This window comes from Mus pahari, chromosome 8, assembly GCF_900095145.1.
Source record: "Mus pahari chromosome 8, PAHARI_EIJ_v1.1, whole genome shotgun sequence".
Taxonomy (NCBI): Eukaryota; Metazoa; Chordata; class Mammalia; order Rodentia; family Muridae; genus Mus; species Mus pahari.
The window spans coordinates 46061177-46076426 of NC_034597.1; the positions used below are offsets into that span (position 1 = coordinate 46061177).

The 15250-nt window shown below is 51.5% G+C and overlaps 1 protein-coding gene across 3 annotated transcripts in view; it reads right to left on the reverse strand.

Moving 5' to 3' along the window:
* Window positions 1-822: 822 nt before the first annotated feature.
* Myh6 (myosin heavy chain 6) overlaps window positions 823-15250 on the reverse strand; it is a 26419-nt gene continuing 11991 nt past the window's right edge. For 2 of the 3 annotated variants that reach the window (XM_029541947.1, XM_021203242.2), the window contains exons 21-39: window positions 12918-13173; window positions 12511-12753; window positions 12176-12352; window positions 11797-11942; window positions 11469-11559; window positions 9655-10044; window positions 9201-9327; window positions 8992-9110; window positions 8502-8698; window positions 7783-7966; window positions 7462-7627; window positions 7251-7375; window positions 6102-6410; window positions 5483-5686; window positions 3594-3719; window positions 3211-3486; window positions 2080-2175; window positions 1257-1391; window positions 823-904 (exon numbers count right to left, since the gene is read on the reverse strand). In XM_029541947.1, the coding sequence (XP_029397807.1) occupies window positions 881-904; window positions 1257-1391; window positions 2080-2175; window positions 3211-3486; window positions 3594-3719; window positions 5483-5686; window positions 6102-6410; window positions 7251-7375; window positions 7462-7627; window positions 7783-7966; window positions 8502-8698; window positions 8992-9110; window positions 9201-9327; window positions 9655-10044; window positions 11469-11559; window positions 11797-11942; window positions 12176-12352; window positions 12511-12753; window positions 12918-13173 (3391 nt within the window). In that variant the 3' untranslated portion in view covers window positions 823-880. The remainder of the gene's footprint in view (window positions 905-1256; window positions 1392-2079; window positions 2176-3210; window positions 3487-3593; window positions 3720-5482; window positions 5687-6101; window positions 6411-7250; window positions 7376-7461; window positions 7628-7782; window positions 7967-8501; window positions 8699-8991; window positions 9111-9200; window positions 9328-9654; window positions 10045-11468; window positions 11560-11796; window positions 11943-12175; window positions 12353-12510; window positions 12754-12917; window positions 13174-15250) is intronic. The other variant, XM_021203243.2, reaches the window with a different exon arrangement.

Below are 15250 nucleotides of genomic sequence, written 5' to 3' on the forward strand. Positions count from 1 at the left end.
AGAGAGAGAGAGAGAGAGAGAGAGAGAGAGAGAGAGAGAGAGAGAGAGAGAAGAAAGAGAGAGTTGGACTTGTGCCCAGCTGTGGGTCTGCCCATGCCCCTATGCATGTCCATGTGAAGGATTCAAAGTGAGGAGTGAGGACTGTCCCCATTTGGTCCATACCCCATAATGCCTTGGGCTTGGCGTCATCTGGTCCCCGAGTCCTGGAATGTCCTCCTGGTGAGGCCAGACTCACAAAGCAATGGCAGATATTGGGATGGGAAGATGTACCCTGTGGGCTCCGTCTAAGGAGCTGGGTCGAGTGTGGTCTCAGCTGTTTTCTGAGTGTTCCACAGCAATTTCCTGTGCATCCATCCCCAGCAGTGCAGAGACTCTTTGGGGATCAGTGGGAAGACTATCGTGGAGAGAACACATGGCCCAGGGCAACTTTAATTTCTGCCAGCTAAGAGGGCGAGCTGTGGAAGGGTGGCTTCCAGCTCAGAAGCAAACTTCCCTCCCCCTGGGTCTGACCTGGCTCACTTTCAGTGCTGAGCCTGCCTTTTGCCTCCACCTCCTCCCATGGGAGGCTCGGCCATCCCTCATACCTGAATTTGTTTCCCCTACTTTTGGAAAAAATTTCCATTTCTTTATTTGCACAACGACCAAGTGGAGCTGGGACTGTAACTGTGCTGCCTGAGGCAGGACACCTCACTTCTCTCTCATCTCCACAGACCATGGGGTGCTTCAGATCTTACAGCTCTGACAGTCTCTGCTGTGGTCACCCTCCTCCTGGGCCACCAAAATTCCCACCCCAGAGAGACGCTTGGTAGGAAGGACAGAGGGTGTAGACAGAGTCAAACGTTTATTGTGGATTGGCCACAGCGAGGGTCTGCTGGACAGGTTATTCCTCATCGTGCATCTTCTGCTGAGAAAGGAGTAAGAGATGTGAGGTCAATGAGCATGATGGCCTGGGGAGGAATCTCTAGGGATTTCAGTGGCTCTAATAAAATGCCCTTAGGAAGGGAGGGGTTGAACCTCAGGGGTCTTGAAGTCTCATGATGTTAGTGCTTGTAGTTTAGAACACAGATCTGGGTCCGCTTTGAGTGGGAGAGTGGACCCTCAGGTTACAGGTGTCTGTGGGACCCTCCGGTTGTATGTATGCCTAGTCTATGTTTAAATGTACATGGAATACACATGTAGCTCTTCAGAGCATCATGCATGCAGGGGCATCCTGGTGAGAGCGTGACTAGGGAGGGAGTTCCAGGGGAGGGACCCACCTTGGCACCAATGTCCCGGCTCTTGGCCCGCAGCTTGTTGACCTGGGACTCGGCGATGTCCGCCCTCTCCTCCGCCTCATCCAGCTCGTGCTGCACCTTGCGGAACTTGGACAGGTTGGTGTTGGCCTGCTCCTCCTATGAGCGGATAAAGGGGGGAGGACTGGGGTGAGAACTCTGGGGTGGACTCTCAGGTTCTCATGGTCCATGTCCCTCAGCCACTCCTCACCCAGTTCCTGCAACAGCCCTCCCAGGGATGTCCTGCTTGGCACCCTCCTCAAACATGTTCAGTGTTCAAGACCCGTCATCGCCACCCACTGCCCGGAATGAACCTGTGCTGCCTGGAGTGCTCTGTGAGAATCCACATCTCATCCACACTGCATCTGTTCCAGTTGTGCCTCAGACAGATGCCTGCCGACTTGGCGGTTTTCTGCACATCTGTGCTCATCCAAACCGCACCCACATGTTCCTGTCCACCCAAGTGTCTTCTCTGTTACCCTGTGCTCCCATCCAGGCCCAACTCCAGCTCTTGCCCATTTGCTGTCCTGCACCTTGATGCTCCCCCTTGGCCTTATGGTATGTGGACTGAAAGTAACTAGTGGGCAGATGTAGGGCAGGAACAGCACTGATCTTTGGAACTTAGGGTGCTAGATACAGTTCTGATCATACGCGAAGAATAAACGTCTGAGCTGACGGCTGGAGTAAACCCTTGTCTTAGCCCACTGTGGCGCATGCTCACTGGCTCACTAACCCACTGTGGCGCATGCTCACTGGCTCTCACTAGCAGGTGCGCAGATAAAAGATGGAGAGACAGCTCTGAACTCACCGCCTCCTCGGCCTGGCGCTTGTAGGCCTTCACTTTCAACTGCAGCTTGTCCACTAGGTCCTGCAGCCGCATCAAGTTCTTCTTGTCTTCCTCTGTCTGAAGGTGGGTGGGAGGGATGGAGAAGCCAGTTTGGGGGAGAGGAGCAACTGTGGTCATCAGTCCCTCCTCCCTTACTCTAGTCCTCTCACCAGGCCCCAGAGGCCTCTCCCTCCAGTGGCTCAGGTCAAGCAAGGGGTTGCTGTCTCTCTTTGTAGGACAAAGGGATTTTTCAGTCAGAGACCCTCAAATTAATGAGTGTCTGGGTGCCGGAAGTGAAGGGAGGTTCTCAGAGCCACTGGGAACTTCGACTTATTTATTTGTTTATTTGTTTTTATTTGCATTGGCATTTTGCCTGCATGTATGTCTGCGTGAGGGTGTCTGACCCTGGGATCACAGACAGTTGTTAGCTGCCATGTGGGTGCTGGGAATTGAACCTGTGTTCTCTGGAAGAGCCGTGAGTGCTCTTAATCACTGAGCAATTTCTTCAACCCCCTCACCCCCACCCCCAGGAATCTACTGTGGTCATATGGAGACATAGGGTCTGCCTGGTGAATAGTTTCCCTTGCAGTAATGTGGGCACTTTCGGCCAGTGGTTCAAAGTGACATGAGAAATAGTAAAGAAAGCTGGCGTTATCACCATCTAGATTATTCTGTCTAACATAGCCCAATATTCTGGCACCTTCTCCTGAGCCAGAATTTGGGCAGCAGGGTCTGTGGCTCCAGTGCCCCTTGGTCATTCCTGTCTCCGTGTCATTTAATGTTCTAGGATACCATTGCCCCTTAGTCTACAATCTCTACCATGTGCCTCTTGCACACCTTCTTAGGTGGACCAATGCACCCATCCCCTTAGGCGTCTCCTCCCAGACACTGAAAATAGCCAATCTCAGCTATACAGATGGCGTCCTCACACACTCTGTGATGGTGCCCTAAGGCCTAGGTGTCCCGTCAGAGAAACTGCAGCTAGCACCGAAAGGTGCTGGTGTGAAGTGGTGCCTGGCATTAGTGGGCAATTGCACAGCACAGCAGAGCCCTGTTTGCGCCCATGGTTGGCCTTGTAAAGCCATGGCTCCGTCCTTATCAGCCCTGCCCAACCTGGTAGGTGAGCTCCTTGATGCGCCGCTCGCTCTTCCTCATGCCCTTCACAGACTCCGCATTGCGTTTCTGCTCAGCCTCCAGCTCGTTCTCCAGCTCCCGGACCCGGGCCTCCAGCTTCTGCAGCTGCTTCTTGCCGCCCTTGAGGGCGATCTGCTCTGCCTCGTCCAGACGGTGCTGCAAGTCCTTGATGGTCTGCTCCATGTTCTTCTTCATGCGCTCCAGGTGGGCGCTGGTGTCCTGCTCTTTCTTCAGCTCCTCAGCCATCATGGCGGCCTGTGCGCGGGAGAGGGGGGCATGTGGTCTGCTCAGGTTCTCGTGGCCTCACTGCCCAGGCTAGGGGGATGCTACTCTGGAGTGGGCAGGCAGGGGAGGGGACTCACATCTGTGATGGCCTTCTTGGCCTTCTCCTCTGCATTCCTACACTCTTGCACTGCCTCCTCTACTTCTGTCTGGAGCTGGGTCAGGTCTGACTCCATCTTCTTCTTCTGGTTGATGAGGCTGGTGTTCTAGATATGAACAGAAAAAATATCAAATGCACACTTTATTGCTTAGTTCCATAGTTTTGTTTAAAGAAAATTAAAAGAGGTTGTTGAAAAAGAAGGAGTTGGAGGAGGATGAGGACGAGGGCCGGGCGTGGTGGCACACACCTTTAATCCCAGCACTAGGGAGGCAGAGGCAGGCAGATTTCTGAGTTTGAGGCCAGCCTGGTCTACAGAGTGAGTTGGGACAGCCAGGGCTATACAGAGAAACCCTGTCTTGAAAAACCAAAAAAAAAAAAAAAAAAGAGGAAGAGGGGGAGGAGCAGGAGGAAGAGGGGAAGGAGGGAGAAGAGGAAGAGTAGAAGGAGGATGGGGAGAGGAGGGGGAAGGAAGAGGAAGAAGAGGGGAGAAAAGTCATCTCAGGCTGGGGAGATGGCTCAGGCAGAAAATCACCTGCCCCTCAGGCACGAGGGTCTGAGTGCAGATGCTCAGAACGCATGAAGAAGCCGATGTCATGGTGCACACCTGTAACCTCAGTGCCCAGAGGACAGGCCCAGATGGAACTCTGAAGCTCACTGGCCAGCCCGCCCAGCCAGCTGGTGAGCCCCACATTCAGTGAGACACTTCACCTCAGAAGATAAGATGGAGAATGACCGAGGAAGACGCCCAGTGTTAACCCCTGGCCTCCTCACACGTGTACACGTGTGTGCACATGTCCTGTGCACCCATGTGCACACACGTGAACATGTGCAAATAACACCAACAAAAAAACTAAACAAGCCTGGCTTCCAGAATATTCCCCGCTTTCTTTCCCTTTCCTTACAAGAGTGGATATAGATCAGAAGATGACTCAGCACTGGAGAGAGACCCCAAACAGCTCAGGGCCTGGAGTTTTGCCCTTGAGTGCTTCGGGATATATTTGCACAGTCACTGGATGATGTCTTTTACACATATGCTAAATTATGGAGCAAAGCCACAGAAGGCACTGCAGTAGTTCAGCACAAACACTCATCTGCAGTAGAACCGGATACAGTGGGAAGGTGGAAAGCAGTGTTCTCCCCACCGTTTGCCTGGCAAGAAGATGTTGTTCTGCTTCTTAAAACTGTCTTCTCCCCTCTCTGTGCATGTGTGTGTATATGTGTGCACATGTGCATGTGTGTGTGCATATGCGTGTATGCATGTATGTGCATTTGCATGTATGTGTATATACATGTGTGTGCATACATGTGTATGTGTGCATGTGTATGTACATATGAGTGTGTGCATGTGTGTGTGTGTGTGTACATGAGCGTGTGAGTGAATATGTACATGTGAGTACAGGTGCCCACAGAGGTCAGAAGCCTCAGATCTTCTGAAACTGGATTTGTAGGAGATTGTGAGCCACCTGATTTGGGTGCTGGGGACCAAATTTTTGAGGTCCTCTGAAAGAACAGTAACCATGCTTAACTGCTGAGCCGTCTCTCCAGCCCCAGTTACACATCTTTAAACTCCCCAGCTCCTATCTTTGCAAATCAAGTTGGAGGCTGTCTTGTAGATCAGGTTATCAGATGACAAAAGGCAGTCTGTGGCTCCCAGATTTGTGACTCACAGGCACACTACCATTCAGCTGTGACACACTTAGCTTCTAAGTCTGTTCCTCTTACTGGAGACAATGGTTTTCCCAGCTGCTACTAACAGATGAGAACTGACCCAAGAAGTGAGATACTTTGCAATGCTGCTTGACTTGGTCTAAAATTATCCTGGGCTCTGACTCTCAGTGGGTTTCTGCACAGGGTCTCTAACTCCATCACCTGCGAGTGCAGCAGCTGCACCCGCTCGCTGGTCTCAATCAGCTCCTGCTCTGCCAGCTTCCGAGACCTCTCCGTCTGCTCCACCACAGCCTGCAGCTCCTCCAGCTCCGCCTGCAGCAGGTTGTTGCGCCGTTCCACGATGGCGATGTTCTCCTTCAGGTCATCGTTGGCATGGACAGCATCATCCAGCTGGAGCTGGGTGTCCTGTGGGGAAAGTATGATGGTAAAGGGCCTGGACCTCATGCCAACAGACCTCCCATCTTGGGTCTGGCACACATCACCCAATCCCATCCAACAGCCTCTTGTCATCAGGAAGATAAGCACCTGTCTCATTATCTACTCTCTTGTCCTGAGGCTCGACTGGTCCAGAGTGCACTGTTCCTCATGCCTACAAACCCAGGAGGTAGACAGTTCCCACTTTCTCATACTTACGTTAGTTCATTTATTCCCTGTCATTTACTATCTCCTATTCCAGCATTAACCAGTTTCAGCCCTCTTAGCTTCCAAGATCAGACAAGATTGGGTATATTCAGAGTGGTGTGGTTGTGGACCTTTATCATCCTTCTGGGCACTATACATATTCCGACTCACCACCTTCTAGAGGCCTGGCTCCTGTTACCTTCAAGTGAGCCTGAGAGTTCTTCAGGTGCTTCTGGGCCTCAGAGGCTATTCTATTGGCCTGGCTGAGCTGGATCTCCATCTCGTTGAGGTCACCCTCCATCTTCTTCTTCACCCGCAGGGCCTCATTGCGGCTGCGTGTCTCCGCATCCAGGGAGGTCTGCAGGGAGTCCACCACCCGCAGGTGGTTGCGCTTGGCCTGCTCCATCTCCTCGTCCTTCTCTGCCAGCTTCCTTTCGATCTCTGCCTTGATCTGGTTGAACTCCAGCTGGGCGCGGAGGATCTTGCCCTCCTCGTGCTCCAGGGAGGCCTGGAAAGGGGAGAGGAGTAAGAGGTGGGCCACTAAGGCTGAACGGGGTCGGGTGTGGAGGAGGAGGGAATGGCAGACTTTAACCAGGACTGTGGCCTAGGAAGGTGCTGTGGCGCTAGGTCCTGTACCCAGACTGCTGTGGGAGAGAAAGTGCTGAGCCTCCAGGGGCTCCTGACTCCTGGATCTTCCTCTATAAAGGAGAGGATTCGGACTTCTCTTATAGTTTTGGTTGTGAGCCTAGCCTTTAATGGCTGAGCCATCTCTGCAGCCCGAATTAAAAGTTCTCAGTCATCAGGCCTTTGGGACTAACAAAACAGGAGTTCCTGACCTGCCTGATTAAAAAAAAAAATCACAGTAAAGGTTTAAGTGTCTATAGTCCTAATCCGGGGCTGTCCCAGGTTCTTAGAAATGCGCAGCAGGCATGGCTAATAAATGCTTGGCTGTGTTATCTCACTTAATCTTCATAATAATCATACACACAATCTTATGAGGTTTATACATTAATTCCATCTTATAGATGAGGACAGCAAGGCGCACAGAGAGTCTCAAGAGAGGGTTCAAACCTAGGTCATTTGACCCTGGAGCCCGTGTTCCTACACGATGGTTCGAGCTGATATTATGATAGCCTGATTCCAACCTGGAAGCAAGCCTTCTGTCCTACAGACCAGACTGTGGCATTGAACAATGTGAAGAACTCAGCTCTGGAGGCAGTCATGGTTCCTGGTTATGTGACCGTCTACTAAGAATGGGAGCCAATACATTTGTGTCCTGGGGTCAGGGTGACTTCTGTGAGGCGGGATACAGCAGGACAGGCTGGAGAGTGCAGAGTTAGGCCCTTACCTCAGCCTCCTCCAGAGCAGACTGCAGCTCCAGCTTCTCCACCTCCAGCTGCTTTCGGATCTTCTCCAGCTCGTGCACATTCTTCCCCCCTTCTCCCAGCTGTTCAGTCAGGTCTGAGATCTCCTCTGAGGATTGGAGGAACAGAAAGATCAATACGCCTTGACCCGCTTCCCTTTCCCCGCAGCCCTTCCCTGTCCCCCAGCTCGCCCACCCTGGAGGTTCTTGTTCTCCCGCTTGAAGGTCTCCAGGTGCTCCAGAGACTCCTCATAGGCGTTCTTGAGCTTGAAGAGCTCTGTGCTCAGGGAGCGCGCCTCCTTCTGGGAAGACTCCAGCTCTGACTGAGACTCCTCATACTTCTGCTTCCACTCAGCCAGGATCTGTAGGGAAGGAGCGCCTTGTGACCAGAGCTGCCCCAGGCCCCTCTCCTGACTCAGCCCTCCTCCCCAGCCTCCAAGGAGCATGCTCTGGCCTTGAGCGGGCACTGACCCCACCAGCAGCATGCACAGTGTCTGCAGCCCCACCGTGAGCCTACCTTNTCAAAGTTCCTCTGCTTCTTGTCCAGGGCGGCAGCGGCGGCATTGGAGCGCTCCACGTCCACCATCAGGTCCTCGATTTCGTTCTGCAGCCTGTGCTTGGTCTTCTCCAGGGAGGAGCACTTGGCGTTGACGGCCTCCACTGCCTCCTCTGCATCCTGGAGCCTCTGAGCCAGCTTCTTCCTGCCCAGGGGAATGTATGTGACTGTCCTTGGAGCCATGAGGCCGTGAGATGAACCCCTTCTTCCTAGTGTTGATGGGAAAGACCCAGCGTCTCCCCACAGTTCCCTAAGATGTTGGAACCCCAGCCTAGAGGAGGTGAGGGCTACTGGAGCCCAGAACAGAGTCTCCCATCACAGGCTGCTCAGACTCTCCCACACATACATCACATCTGTGTGACTGTGCACCCCACCCCTTCCCCTCAGGCCCAGGCTGCATGATGATAGCTCCTCTGACCAACAAGCTTTTTGCTCGTCTTATACGTGAGTGTCAGGTATAACCCGGGCCAAAAGCTCACCCGTCAAAGGAAGTAAGCAAGGGCCAGCCAGGCGTTACAGGTTGCAGGACTTGGACTTTTCTATCAAAATGGCTCACCAGGTCTCCCCATCCTCTGTTCTCCCACCCCAAAGCTCTTTCCTGCATCTACTCTGCCTGTCTCCACAGCAGATGCTCTGCTCCGTTCTCTTGGCAAATCCAGGGGCAGCCACAGTGGACTCACTTGGCTTCCTCCAGCTCCTCCGTCCTCTGTATGGCGTCCGTCTCATACTTGGTCCTCCACTGGGCCACCTCTGAGTTGGCCTTGGACAGGACACGCTGTAGCTCAGCCTTGGCCTCCATTTCTTCTTCATACTGTTCCCTCAGCAGGTCACAATCATGCCGGGCTGACTGCAGTGCGTGGGCCAGCGCGTTCTTGGCCTGGGAAGAGGTGGGCATCACGGAGACTGGAGCAAACCCAGCCCCCAGTCTCTAGATTCTTAATGTCTATTTACTTCAGTCAAGACCCAGACTCACTCATATGAGATGGAGTCTCAATGTCTTTGAGGGATTTCCATTTGCCTACCTTTCTCCCTTACAAATAAGGAGTCATTAAATGACCAGGAGGGAGGTAGGTTAAAAGGTTACCTCAGGCATCCAGGTGCACTCCTCAAGGTCACAGTGTGTCCAGGGATGCCACTGAGCCTGTCCCACTGCCACTATATGGCCCTCACCTTGCCTTCCTCCTCCAGCTGCCTCTTGAGGTCCTCCATCTGCTGGGTGTAGGAGAGCTTGCCTCGGGTCAGCTGGGAAATCAATGCCTCCTTTTCTTCCAGTTGCCTAGCCAACTCCCCTGCAGGTGGAATGAAGGGTTCTTGGGCCATGGAAGTGGGGGAAACCAAAGCTACCAGGGGCAGGCTAGGGGACGGTCAGGGTCACCCACCGTTCTCTGTCTGCAGCTTGGCTCGCTGTGTGGTGAAGTCATTGAGGGAGCGCTGGGCTTCTTCCAGCTTCACGCGGTATTCATTGGCCTGGTCCTCCAGCGTCCGGGACACTTTCTCCAGGTTGGCCTTCAGGCATTAACGAGCAGACGAAGGGTGAATGAATGTGGGAAGGGCCACGACAGGCAGGGAGGAGGGGTTGTGTGGACCCAGACCAGAAGAAGGAAAAGAGGGCAAGGATGGGGACTGCTCAGAGGACAGGCAAGAGGATGACAGAGTAGAAGGGACTCAGTCTGAAGAAGGAAATGCATTGAGGAAAGATTAGTAGATAAATGTGGGTGAAGGCTACGGAGAAGCAGGGTAGACAGGAAGTGAAGGGCAAAGGGCACCGAAGGGAATGTGAGTGACAAGAGATGACACAGCTGTGGGGAGGAGGGAGCTGCTGAGAGGACCCACCTTGGCCTTGATGATCTGCTCCATGTTGGAGGTGACATCATCCAGCTCCAGCTTGAACTCACTCTTCTCTTTCTCCAGCTTCTGCTTCACCCGCTGTAGGTTGTCGATCTGCTCGCCCAGCTCCGCCACACTGTCGGCATGCTTCTTGCGCAGGGCTGCCGCCGTGGCCTCGTGCTGCAGCGTGGCCTCCTCCAGGTCCCGCCGCATCTTCTGGAACTCGGCCTCGCGCTTCTTGTTCATCTCTATCTGCACGGATGTGGCCCCGCCGGCCTCCTCCAGCCTCTCACTGATCTCCTCCAGCTCCCGGGACAGGTCAGAGCGCAGCTTCTCCACCTTGGCCCGGGCTGTGCGCTCGGCCTCCAGCTCCTCCTCCAGCTCCTCGATGCGTGCCTAGCCAGGGACACAGAGGGTCAGACCTGCTTCCTGCACCCCTCCACCGAGGCCAGTACTCCAAGGCTCTAAAAAAAGGCTCCCACGCGCACTAGATCTCTAGCACCGGTTTTCAGCTACTAGGTATAGCTGGCGATGGCTGGAGACATTTTAAATTGTGTAGAGGATGCTATAGAAGCAAGGGACATTGCTAAACACCCTAGAATAGGAAACTGGCCAATGCCAAAGTTTGGAGGACTTCCCTAAAACATCTGAGATTCAGTTTGAGCATCTGTAACCTAAGTGTTGAGCATCTGTGTTTGGAGCGGGATCCTGAGACCTCCTGAGATTGTGAACCTCAGAGAGCTGACAGTTTCACCTGACTCTGATCCACTGACTATAAGGCAAGGAAATAAGCACTCTTTTTTTTTTTTTTTTTTTTTTTTAAACTAACATTCGTAGCAAAGCTGCCTCAAGAACAATCAAATACTCTTGCAATTATCTGAGCTAACCGTGGATTCCTTAGGTATCCTCAGGCCTGGACTGTAGCTTGATTGCTCCTTTCCAAGCCAAGCTATGAATCAACAAGATGCCCTCTTCTTCATACCCCTACCTCATTGTTGTGGCCTTAGTCTTGGTCCTGACTAAATCTGGAGTATGCCCATCTGCCATTTTGGTCTTTTGTCTCTATAGGGAAGGTTTGTGGGATTCTACTTTTTGGTGCAATGGACAACTTTAGTGAACTATAGAGTAAACCCTGGGGTAGGAGAGAGGGGACTTACACCTCTACTCTCAAGGTGGAGAAGGTAGGACTTGAAGCACAGATCCCGCACCGAAGAGGGAGGGGCTATAGCCAAGTGCCAAGACCCGGTGAGAATAACAACATTATTATCTCCTAGAGGCCAGAGAACTTGCCCAGACTGTGGCAGAAAATGCAGGGGATGGCTCAGTATTCTGGGTAAAATAAAGACGATGTACCCAAGAAGATAGGAAAACAAACCACACATGAGTGCAGATAAGCCTGTATTCAGGAATGCCTGTGGCTCTCAGCCTGTGTTAGAGGCCGGGGTTAGTACCCACAGATTGTGGACAGGGCAGCCCCTGGGAAGGAGATTTGTGAGGATTTCCCTCATCCCTGTGTAGAGAGAGAATAGAGAGGATTGGAGGAGAACTGAGCCCTCTGAGTTGTTCCAGAAGAGAAAATCCAACAGGCAGTGTGCATCTTGAGGAAGAGATGCCCTACTAGTAGGTACGATTCTCCCTCAAAACAGCTTTGCTAAGAAGATGATGTATTCTTGTTCAATAAGGGGAAAGCTAGTGTTTCTGTATTTAGGAGTGCTTGGGTACTGGGCTGCCTGGAGTTCCAGACATAGTCTAGAACCTTAAACACCCCCCACAGTCTCCAGGCTCTGAGTTCCCATCAGCCACCCTGGGAAGTAGGTCACCTGGTTTTCCTTCAGTTTCTTCTGCAGCTGAAGAGCCAGGGCCTGCTCGTCCTCAATTTTACTGTTCTGCTGACTGATGTCGAACTCTTTCCTAGAGGAGAAGGGGCGTGTAACTGAGGGCCGCCCTTCCTCTGGGCCTGTCTTGTTGCTCTCTGCCAGAACTAGCCCCCAAATCCTGGCCTAGACAGCCAAGGGGCTGAGCCCTGACTGCCCTCACTTTCAGTGTGTCCAGGGAAGCCAAGCCAGTAGAAATACGGCCTTCTGCACCACAGTTACCAGGCCAGAAACCTATCCCTTGTCAGCCCCTCTTGCCCACCACCGGCCATACTTCTTGAGCTTTTCTTCCAGCTGAAGCTTGTCATTCTCCAGGTCCATGATGCTCTCCTGGGTCAGCTTCAGGTCACCCTCCAGCTTCCGCTTTGCTCGCTCTAGGTCCATGCGCACCTTCTTCTCCTGCTCCAGGGATCCCTCCAGCTGGCAGAGAGGATAAAATGAATACATGCTGGAAAGACTGGAATTCTCAGTGTACGCCTTAAACTTGAAGTCCACTGGGGTTGGTACTCAGAGATTTGCCTGATGAGGAATCCCAGAGAACAGAGAAGCTCCTGGGGTCATAGCATTTAGATGCAGAGGGAAATTCCTCCTCCATAGGCGTTGGCTACAGAGTCTTGATCTGAGAGAGGCGGAGCATGGCTCCTATCACTTACATCATCCACCTGCTGCTCCAGCTTGACTTTAGACTTGGTCAGTGTGTTGACCTTGTCTTCCTCAGCCTGCAGGTCATCCAGAGCCTGCTGGTGGGCCTCTTGTAGAGCTTTCTTCTCTTTGGTCAGCTTGGCAATGATCTCGTCCAGCCCAGCCATCTCCTCTGTTAGGTTTTTAACCTGTCAAAGAAGAATAAAAGGAAATAAATAAATCCACATTGCCTTTAGGATCAAAGGATGTCATTGTGGAGACACCTAGAGATGCTACCAACTAGGCCCATACTCTGGTCTGGAAATCTTCTGGAGACCTAGGCTGAACCTGAGCGAGCCAGCCTCACCTTGTTCTCTGTTGCATGCTTTTCCTTCTCCACCTTGGCTAGCGTCAGCTCCAGGTCATCAATATCCTTCTTGAGCTCTGAGCACTCATCTTCCAGCTTGCGCTTCTTGGCGGTGAGCTCGGCGTTCATCTCCTCCTCGTCCTCCAGCCTCTCAGTCATCTCCTTCACCTTGGCCTCCAGCTGGATCTTGTTCTTGATCAGTTGGTCACAGCGCTCCTCTGCATCATTGAGGTTGTCTTGTTCCTGGGGGTCAAGGAACAGAAGTTAACGATTAAGGAGATGAAAGAGATGAGAGATTCGGGTCTTGTAAGGGGTTGGAGCTTCTGGATTCCCAGACCCTGGAGATGAGATGGGCAACAATCCAGGCAACAGAAAAGCAGAGAGAAGAGAAAGTCATATGGCCTCACCGCCTGCACTTGGAGCTGCAGGTCATTCTTCTCCTGCAGCAGGGACACCATCTTCTCCTCCAGCTCCTTGCGGCGAGCGTCAGACTTCTCTAGTGCATCTTTGACTCGCCCAAACTCCTCCTTCATGTTGGCCATCTCCTTCTCTGTCTCTGCGCTCTTCAGCAGTGGCTTGATCTTGAAGTAGAGCTTCATCCACGGCCAATTCTTGACCCCCATGAAGGCCCGAATGTTCCACTGGATAACCAGCAGGGCATCCCTGTCAAGAAAGAGTGGAATCAGGAAGAACTCTAGAAAGTAGGTCTCCTCAGACATGGGACCAGATGCCCTGGCTCCCTCCGTCTAAGCAAGTTTGTAGGCACAAAGGACAAGGGGCATTGTAGCCTCACTCCCCATGATTTCAACAAAAGTATGGTATGTATTCCCCTACTGGGGCAGCAATAGTAACAGAAGCCACTGAGAGGTCTACAGTATTCACTGTTCATTTTTGGGACACCTTCAAGTACAGACTATGTAGCATTTTACATCTCAGAGTGCTACAAAATAACTGCTTGGGAGCCCACCAGCTGAGCAAGAGATGGAGCACTCAACTACTGAGCTCCAAGTGGGCTCCTCTCTCCACCTCTGGCCCTCAACTAGAAGCAGCCACTGCTATTAAACTTGGTTTTTTATTTTATTACTTAAAAAATATTATTTTTTTGGCTGGGTGTGGTAGTGTACATTTTTTTTGTGCCAACTGTGGTTCGAGGTTAGCCTGGTCTACATCATAAGCTCCAAGCCTGCCCTGCCTATATATGTAATGAGACACCCATCTCAGTTTTTCTTTTTTTTAAATTTGTGCTTGTGTATGTGTTGTACGTAGGCACACACATGTGAGTATACATGGGTACATGTGTGCCTAGAGACCAGAGGAGGACATTAGCCGTCTCCTTCTGGCATTCTCTGCCTTAAGGCACTGGACCTGGGGCTTGCTGTTTTTGTTAGGCTGGTATGCAGCTAGCTCTACTGACCCTGCTCTCTCTCAGTGCTGGGGTTATGGATTCGGCAGCCATGCCTGGCTTTTCATGTGGCTGCTGGAGAAGGAGCATAAGAGCTCATGTTTGCACAGCAAATCCTACCCGAGTCATTTCCTCTGTTCCTCATTTTCTTCTTCTTCTTCTTAAAAAAAAGTGTTTTAAATAATGCACAAAGGTCACTTTAAACAATGAACTTCTGTTGTCATGAGCTTCATAGATAAACACTGTATGTGTGCTTGCATGAATTGCTTTTATTCCCTTAGTGATGTACACTTTTAAAGCTGCTCAAGGGTCTCATACCATGTCACTGTAGCTTAGCCATTTTCATAGTTACATAGTATTTCACCAAATGGCTGGGATACTCTTTAGCCACTATCTTTTAGATGGAAGGTGAGGTCATTTCTAGATCTCTGCTCTTAAGATTAAGACTGCCATGAAGATGGATTTTTTTCTTTTCTTTTCTTTCTTTTTCTTTCTTTCTTTTTCTTTTTCTTTTTCGAGACAGGGTTTCTCTGTATAGCCCTGGCTGTCCTGGAACTCACATTGTAGACCAGGCTGGCCTCAAACTCAGAAATCCGCCTGCCTCTGCCTCCTGAGTGCTGGGATTAAAGGTGTGCACCACCACGCCCGGCTTCTTTTCTTTTCTTTTGTCTCCTGGTGTACCGTGTGAAGGGGTTTCTCTGGGAGACTGTATTCAGGAATGGAATGGGAAGTATGTGATGATAAAAAATAAAGACACAGAAGCAGAGGGGATTGGTTGGGAATAAGAAGGGGCTAGCAGGAGTGGGGGACAATGGGTCAATATGATCACTGAGTATTGTATACACGTATGAAATTGTCAAAAACCTGACAAAATTAAAAGTATGTGATAGTTCAACTTTAAGGAAGAGAACAGGCTGGTGAGATGGCTCAGCAAGCAAAGGCACTATCAAGCATCGTCACAGCCAGAGTCTAGTCCCTGGTGAGATGGCTCAGCAAGCAAAGGCACTATCAAGCATTGTCACAGCCAGAGTCTAGTCCCTGTGACTGAACATGGTAGGGGCAGAGATCTGGTCTTGCATGCTGTCCTCTGACCTCCACATGTGCCCTGCTTCATGCACAGACACATGTGCACACATGCCATATACACATGCACACACAAACGACACAAATAAATGTGAGGTAAGAATAAGAGAATAAGAGCCTTTGAGGTGGCTCAGCAGGTTGAAGCTGTCTGATGACCTCAGTTTATCCCTTGGACCCACATAGTAGAACAACAGTGGACAATAGCAGAGAGAGAGAGAGAGAGAGAGAGAGAGAGAGAGAGAGAGAGAGAGAGAG